Source organism: Trichechus manatus, unplaced genomic scaffold (genome assembly GCF_000243295.1).
Source record: "Trichechus manatus latirostris isolate Lorelei unplaced genomic scaffold, TriManLat1.0 scaffold00181, whole genome shotgun sequence".
Classification (NCBI taxonomy): domain Eukaryota; kingdom Metazoa; phylum Chordata; class Mammalia; order Sirenia; family Trichechidae; genus Trichechus; species Trichechus manatus.
The window spans coordinates 1,809,183-1,817,550 of NW_004444117.1; the positions used below are offsets into that span (position 1 = coordinate 1,809,183).

The following is an 8,368-nucleotide window of genomic DNA, read 5'->3' on the forward strand; positions in this document are numbered from 1 at the left end:
AAGTTAACAATCCTCTTTCCTTCCTGCGCTCCATGAAAGTGTGTTTTCAAAGACAACTAAATATCTCCAGCTTTATTTTCCTATACATCATCTCATCCTTGCCCGCCCTCGCAAAATACTATCAACAAAAATAAATCCCACCTTCTCTAAATATCACCAGACAGTGCAAGATAGAGACCCCTCGGCGGCCTGGCTCCTTCCTCTCCCTCACCCCCTATGCTTGCTAAGTCACCAAGAAAGAAGTCAACTCTACCTCCTCAACATTTCTCACCCATCCCCCGGTCCCCATGGCCACCGTCCAGGTTTGAGCCACCATCAGCTCTGTTCTGAATCGCCGCGGCAGCCTCCTGACTGATCTGACATCGCTGTCCTCCCCGTGCCCCACAAACGCAAATAATTATTGTCACTTCTCGACCAAACCAGCACTGGCCCGACTGCCTTGCCAGACTGAATATATTTCAGGCTTCCCGGGTGCCAAGGGGGTCCCGTTGCGTTTTCACATCTCTTCGGACGCAGTTCTCCGTCAGAAATGCGCTTTTTTGCCTAATCGCCTCTTCTCCTTGGGGACTTTTCCCGATCTGTCCTCCTCACTGGATTAGGCGTCGCTCTCTGGGACTAACCTACTTTAATCCTCAACTTTTCGAAGGTCTATATCTTCCTGGGCGTTATTTCAAAGTAGAGACCGAATCCCACTACTAACAGACAGCGCCGAACCAGTACACAGGTGTAGTGGGCCCCGAACAGCGACGTCCCACGGACGCCTCTGGGAAATGTAGTTTCAACGCGGAAAGACGCAAGCCTCGACCGCTTTTTGCGCAGGCGCACAACATCACTTTCGCCGGCCGAGTCTCCCCTCTGAGAAGTGGAGTCTGGGAGATTGAAGCGCTGCAGCACTAAGACTTGTGGGGATTCGGCTCAGCGGTTCCCAGGGCAACGCGCAAGCGCAGTTTCGTTCTCGGGCCGCAGACTCCCGCTCGTTGTGTTCTGACTGCGATGTGGCGGTTGCAAACTCACCGCAGGCAGAGGCTCTTCGAAGGGCATCTCGGTGGTGACCAGGCACTGTGGCCAGCGCCGCACAGGGAGAGAGGGGAGCGGCCGCGGGGTGGTCGGGCCACGGAAGAAGGGCGGAGGGAAAGCCGAGTAGGTCCGGGTCGTGGTCAGTTCAGGAGGACGTGGTCTAATGCCCCCAAAGCCCCCGGGATGTATGTCTGCGATTTAATTCCAAAGAGAAAAAGGGAGGGCTGCCAGGTGTGGGCATCTTGAGTTAAGGTCCGAATCTCTGAGTGCATGTGGAGGAGGATGGGGCCAGGGCCTCTGGCATGTTTTAAGCAGACTCCGGGAAGCCGGTTTACGCTCTCGTGATAGATACCGCACGTGTGGCGCCAACCCTCTGACGAACTCGCGGAGGGCAGGGGCAGCCAATGCAGCAGATCCGCAGAGGAGAGGAGGGTGGTTTAAGTGAACAAGATTCCTAGCCCCTCCCTTCCACATACACACATACACTGCTTCTGGCTCACCATTGACTCCAGATCACCCAAACTGGACCCCAGAGAGTGAGCTTGGGAGGCAAGAGGCCTGAGACCAGAGAAGGGTTTAGTCTGAGAGTCTTTGACAATGAACTCCAGAGCCAGCCTTCTTAGCCTCCTTTTTGAGAAGAAGGAAGGCTCTCTTTCCCACACTTCCTCTCCAGCCCTCCCCTCCCAGGATTAGGCAGATGTCCTAGGAGACACACTTCACTGGAGACCTCTTACCATAGTTTCAGGGCAGAGGTGAGAGGGTAGGTTGAAAGCCTGGGTCCTGGGGCTGGAGCAAGCTTTCTGCAAGAAGTCAGTGTGTTTAAGAATGGAGAAAGGGAGATAGGGAGGATTTGACTCAGATGTTAGGGAAAAGGTGTGAGGTAAAACAGTAGCAGCATGGTGAGCGATTCACTTTACAAGTGGAGGGAGTGAGGACAAAGAATTGGGAATAAAGATTCCACTGTTTCAGGCTATTGGAGGACTCCTAGAATGTGAATGCATGCAACCTCCTTCTGGACTGCGGTGACCCGGCCTCTCCTCACCACAGGTGTGCATGAATTTCTAGCCTGAGGAGTCTGGCAGCTGGAAAGCTCCAGACCTGCCTTCTCACAGCTTTGCCGTTCCCTGAGAGGACTCATCAAGGAAGAAGGAATGGCTGTCAGGCGCCTGCCAATTGTGGTCCAGGTAAGTGGATTTTTCCCCCCTAAATTGCCTTCTAGATTTGAAGAAAGTGGGCATGTTTCTTTCCCCTGACCAGGAGCTTTTCTCTCGCTTTTTTCCCAATCCAGTCTCACTCAGAGCTCAGACTCCAGTCCTCCCCCGACCCTCCAACATTAGGCTCATCCTAATGGATGTTGGAGCTAAGTAACTTGCTGAAGGTCAAAGTGGCACTGCTGGGACTGGAACCCAGGTCGGTCTGATATGAAAACCTGCCCTCTTTCCACTAGCCAGTAAGATTAGGGGTCTAAAGTGGTGAAGGCTAACACAAGAGTTGAGAAGAGAGGAATCTAAAACCTTTCTTGGGGAGGTGAGATTTACTGGACTTTTTAAAAAGTGGCATTTGCTTTTTTAATTTCTACTGAGTACGAATGAACTTATTCAAGTGACTACTTCCAAGCTCAAGAAATTCCTCAAAAGCTTTGAGCAGTGCCAGTCTCTTTAGAAGAAGGGTATGGACTCTACTTTTGACAGGGACAGCATTCATTTGAATATATATATTCTGATGCGCATGCACATGTTTCTTTACTTTTAAACTTTTCCAGAACAGGAATCTGTGGCAGAAATCATTGGAAGGGATGAGCAGCCGGTTGAAGGTGCCATGTTCATCCCAATTACAGCCCAGCAGCTACTCACACTCCTCTCGATTTCTGACTCATCCTTTAGGGCCCATTTCCAGCACCACTTTTTCTGTGACGCCTGTCTGCACGGTGCCAGTCAACTGTGACCTAACCTTTTCCTCAAATTTATTGTCTGTGTCACACATTTATTTCATGTTCACAAGCTGCCTTATTTTGGTGCCATTCAACAGACATATGTTAGGAATTTTAAATGTTTCAGGTACTATGATCTATGTTAGAGATACAAAGATGAACAATAGTCCCTGACAAATTTGTGGGTTCAATCCAAGAAGTGTTTCTTAAAACCTGCTATGTGCAAGGTGTTGGGTGCAGGTAACAGAAATCTAATTCAAACTGCCTTAAGCAAAAACAAGCATTTATCGGGAAGATTCCAAGGTATCTTCTAAAATCCAAAGGCAAGGATGCAGCTGAACTTTGGCTGTAGAAATGGGGTCTGGAATAGCCTAGAAAACCCTAAAAGCCCTTTCTCTTGGACCCTTGGCTTTCTTCTCTTTGCTTCTGCTTATTCTTTCTTTCTCAGTGCATACCAGCTTTCTTTGCTTCTCAACCTACAAGGAAGACCACAGCTGTAATAGCTACTGAGTTTCACATGTTAGATTTCAGGCACCCTGAGAGAGACTGTTTTCTCTCTGTCCCTATTTCAGAGTTTCCAAGAGAAGGCCTAGTTGTGATCAGAGGGGAAACAAGATCACATTGTACAGAATGATTATTTCCATGGAACTGTGTGTATGTTTTAGGGGTGGGCAGGAGAGCAGTTCAAAAAAAGCAGGAGTTGCTGAGTACCAAAGAATAGATATTGAGTATATGGATCGTATTCTAGGTGCTAGAAAGACAAGGTAGACACAGAAATGGTCCATACATTCTTGGAGTTAACAGTCCAGTGGGGGAGAACAAAAGTAAACCAAAAATCACAATAAAATGGGACAGTCCTTCGATGAGCCTGCATAAGCAACTACAGGAGCAGTTAGGGAGGCTGTGCTGAGGAAGGGAGGTCTAAGCTGAGACCTGAAGTAGGATTTAGTCTTATGGAGTGAGGCTAGGGGGAGGGGAGGGCAGATTGAGGGAAATGGGAAACAGTGTTCTGGGCAAAATAAACAGCCAAGTATAAAGTCCCAGTGCTGAGGAATCGTATATTTTCTATAATATATATATCTCTTCGAAGTGGGGGGCAAGGTCTAATGCAAGCTAGGCCCCTAGGAGACCCTTAAAAAATGCTTACTTGCACTTTCACTTAAAAGTACAATTAAAAAAAAAAAAGTTGGAATTTGAGTCCACACAGTGGCACCTCAGAAGAAAGGCCTGGTGATCTACTTCTGAAAAATCAGCCATTGAAAACTCTGTGGATTACAGTTCTACTCTGATACACAGGGGGTCGCCATGAGTCAGAATTGACTCAATGGCAACTGGTTTTAGTTTTTATAACTATACATAAAGGGTTTATAGGATCTTTGTTTCTCTGATGTATTAAAATAAATTTGCTCAAAAAAAAATGCTTACTTGTCACAGAACACCAGCTCCCTGTACATTAACGGTCCTGTGAATCTCAACAAGCTCCAGTCAGCCTTTCCCAGATTGCTGTATGAAGGGGTAGCCCCTGTCAACAAGAATCGGTTTGCTGTTACAGGAATCAGTAACATTCAAGGACGTGGCCGTGCTCTTCAGCCAGGACGAGTGGGGGCACCTGAGCCTGGCCCAGAGGGCCCTGTATAGGGATGTGATGCTGGAGAACTACAGCAACCTGGTCTCCGTAGGTAAGATGGGGAGCCTCTGAAGGCTTATCTTTAGATTTAGGGATCTGTTTGGGATCCTTTGGAGTCCCCGAGTGGTGCAAACGGTTAATGAACTGGCTGCTAACTGAAAGGTTGGAGGTTTGAGTCCACCCTGAGGCACCTCAGAAGAAAGACCTGGAGACCTGCTTCTGAAAAGTCAACCATTGAAGACCCTATGGAGCGCAGTTCTACTCTGACACACATGGGGTCTCCATGAGTTGGAGTCGACTTGACAGCAGCTGGTTTTGGTTGGTTGGGACACTGGAACTGGTACCATATAGAAGACTGGATTGGAAATAGGCCAACTGAGGATGTTGACTGCTACTTACCTATCCTTAGTGTCCCAGGCCCAGGACTCTTCTGAAGCCCAAGTGCAGATGCCTCAAAGGGGACTAGGGATCCTCCATCCCTTCTAGTAGGGGAGGTACCTGAGAACAGATTGTGTCAGGCCCAAGCCATCATTTCGTCCTGCTGGGAACATGATGTTGAATCCATCCAGCTGTCCCTTGCATCTCCCTGGACCTTCCTATCAAGTCACACTTTCCAGGAAGTTCTGAGGACTAGATTGAGGACTACAATGATTTTATCTCTGGCCTGAACAGATATGGATCATTTTTTTTTTTCCCTCAAAAACAGGACTTTTAGGACCCAAACCAGATATGTTTTCCCAGATGAGAGTAGGGGAAGAATGGATGCTGGAGGACACCTCGGGACACTCCTGTCTTGGTAAGAATCACACCTGTGGGAGGCATTGGGAGGAACCCTGCTGGTCAGGGTTGGTGTGGTGGCTCAGCAAATGTGCCAGGCCTGTGCATTGAGAAATGCACATCTTTTCACTTCTCGTTCACCTCTGTACATTGTTGCCACATTTGTCCCAGTATTCATTGTCTGACTGTTGCACTCCTTTCTTGGCTGCAGTTTGCGTCTATCGCTTGGCCTTCCTCTCCATGATTTTTCTTCTCTCCCTGTTTGGCATAGATTAATAGGGTCTTTGGTTTGGAAAAGACCTAAAATGTTAACTGGGTGGCTTGAGTGGGCTGTTAAGTACTTGACAGTGCAATCTCTGCTGGAACTTCTCTAGTGAAAAGGAGCCTACTTTTTGCTGACATTATACATCATCTGGCTTTAATCTGCCTCTTTGTAATGACCGGTATGTAATCATACTTTTGCTTCTGAAACCACACGTTGTTACAAACATCAGGGCCGCTTCTAGCCTTAAGATCCAACTTTCAAGTGCCCATTAAGACATCTCTTCTTTCAGTTAAACATGTTACATTTCTCTTGCTGCCTTTATATTTGCTCATGCATGCATTCATATATTCAACCAGCATTTAATCATCTTCCACCTTTTCCCAAGCACCACGCTGGGTCTTAGGCACCATGATGTTGGGTACCATGTTTATCTCATGTTTTGCTGTATCACTGCCACGTGGCACCATGATCGGCATAGATTTGTTGACTGGGAACACAGAGAACATGACGGTTTAGTGGCTGTTCCTTGAGTGATAACATGAAGGTTCAACCCCTTCCTCAGGTACCTTTCACAACTCGCTATTATAGCCCATCTCATTTCTGAAGTGCTTGGAGATGGAGCTGATTTATGAAGGATGATTAGCAGCTAGCCAATCAGACGTGGAAAGAAGTCTTATTTTGTATCTCCTGGTGAAGTTTTACTGCTTTTTCCTCCACTTCCCATTACAGTTATATTTTTATATTTGAATAGAACCATATTATCTTTTGTTTTTATAACTAGACATTGCTGCCATGAAGAAATACTAGTCACTTCCAAACTTTATTCCCGTCTTACCACTCTCTTTAATTCTGAAAATGTTCATTGGATTCATTTTTTTTTTTATTTTTTCTTATTTCTGTTTCCTGTCTTAATGACTGGTTTGGACTTCAAAAATCATATTCAACAATAATAATAGATTTTATTTCTGGTTTACAAGGGATTCGATCAAGAACTTTTCCGTTGTTGCAGTAATTACTCTTGACTTAGAATACCGGTAGTCCCTGACTTACAATGGGGTTCTGTTCTGAGGACTAGGTCATAAGTTGCTTCTAACATAAGTTGGATACCTCATTTTTTTTTTTTTTTTAGTTTTCATTATTGTTGCCTTTTATTATCAGCATCTTTATAAATCCATCTTTATTTGTCCTTGAACATCAGTGAGTGAACATCTAAGAATGATAACATCAGTAAACTACAGGCTGCAACATTGTATATAGTGCATATTACTAACAATAAGATGTACAAAAAAAGAAAAAACCAGACAGGTTGTAAGTGCAGTTCCTCGTAACTCAAATACGTCATAAATCAGGGACTACCTGTAGATACTTATTTTAATCATAATAAGAAAAAGTTTTTCTGACAGTTATCTTTTCTTTTTAATTTTTCTATTCTCTGGCCCATAACATAGTAGAGGGAAGAGAGAGCTAACGTTTGAGCACAGGGGGTCAGCATGCGCTGAGTGATTTCTGGATAATTTACAGTAGCTGCCCTATTTCATCCTTGCAGCCTGTGAAGCAAGTGTGATTAATCCCATTTTAGAGAAAACTGAGCCGCAGAGTGGTTAACTAATTTGGGCTGATTTAATGTTGCTATTAAGTGGCACAGTCAGGATTAGCATGAACGCATTAGACTCTCAAACCATTGTGTTCCCTTCCCCAAAATAGCTTTAATTACACAGAAATCGTTTACTCAGCAAACTTAAAGAAAATTACCTGATGCCTTAATATGGGTAGTTTGCTAATAACTTTTATAATTTCTTTATTATTTATCAATCCATTTAGGTTTCTTTTTGTTATACCAATTATACATTTTGCCTTTTAGAATTAAATTGTCTTTTTTGAGCTATAACATGATTAGTTTACAACTGTGCATAGTTTAATGTACAATTTTAGCATTTTATATTTTGTCCTCTTTATCGTTTCCAATCTATCTGCATGTTTTTTTTTCTCTTAAATTTGCTGGGAATTTTTTTAAAGAACCATCTCTTATTTTATCACTCTTGTGTGTTGTAATTTTATTGCTGCAGTTAGCATTATCATTTCCTTTATTTACTTGAGATAAATTTATACTAAATACTGTATATCCTATATACAAAAGAGAATATATAATACTTTTGAACAGCTTAAAGAATGATAAGGGAACGGTCCCCAGACTCCACTATCCAGCTTAAGAAATGGAACATAGCAGCACATTTGAAGTCCCAATGTGCCCCTCCTGATCACATCTTCCTCCTTTATACCAGAGTCAGTAGCTTGTATTTTTCACTGGCCTCTCCTGTGCTTTTCTCTGTGATTTTACTACATATATATGTAGCACTAAACAAAAATTATTTAGCTTTATATTCTTTAAAACTTGGTATAAATAAATTGTACTATTGATTCCACAATTTGCTTTTTTAAAATCCATATAACTATAGTTCACTTTTTAATCTGCACTTTGATATTCCTTCAATGACTATACCTTAATTTAGCCATTCTCTTGCTGATGGACATGTAGGTTGTTTCTAGTCTTTTTGCTGTTGTGAGTAATGCTGACCTGAATATTTGTTGTATACGTATGTCCTTATATACATGGGCCTTGTTTGAGTTTCTTTAGGTGTATTCATAGAGGTAGAAATGCTGGGCTTAACAGTGTATACTTCTTCAGCGTCACTAGATATTACCAGATTGCTGACCAAATCAGTTGTTCCAGTTTATATTAATAGTTGAGGCA

The 8,368-nt window shown here is 43.9% G+C and overlaps 1 protein-coding gene across 1 annotated transcript in view; it reads left to right on the plus strand.

The window, feature by feature from the left end:
* The first annotated feature begins 943 nt into the window (after positions 1 to 943).
* Positions 944 to 8,368, plus strand: part of ZNF454 (zinc finger protein 454) — a 22,194-nt gene continuing 14,769 nt past the window's right edge. Inside the window, exons 1-4 of the mRNA XM_004387147.2 lie at positions 944 to 1,144; positions 2,065 to 2,201; positions 4,500 to 4,626; positions 5,281 to 5,370. Coding sequence (XP_004387204.1) covers positions 2,169 to 2,201; positions 4,500 to 4,626; positions 5,281 to 5,370 — 250 coding nt within the window. The 5' untranslated portion in view covers positions 944 to 1,144; positions 2,065 to 2,168. The remainder of the gene's footprint in view (positions 1,145 to 2,064; positions 2,202 to 4,499; positions 4,627 to 5,280; positions 5,371 to 8,368) is intronic.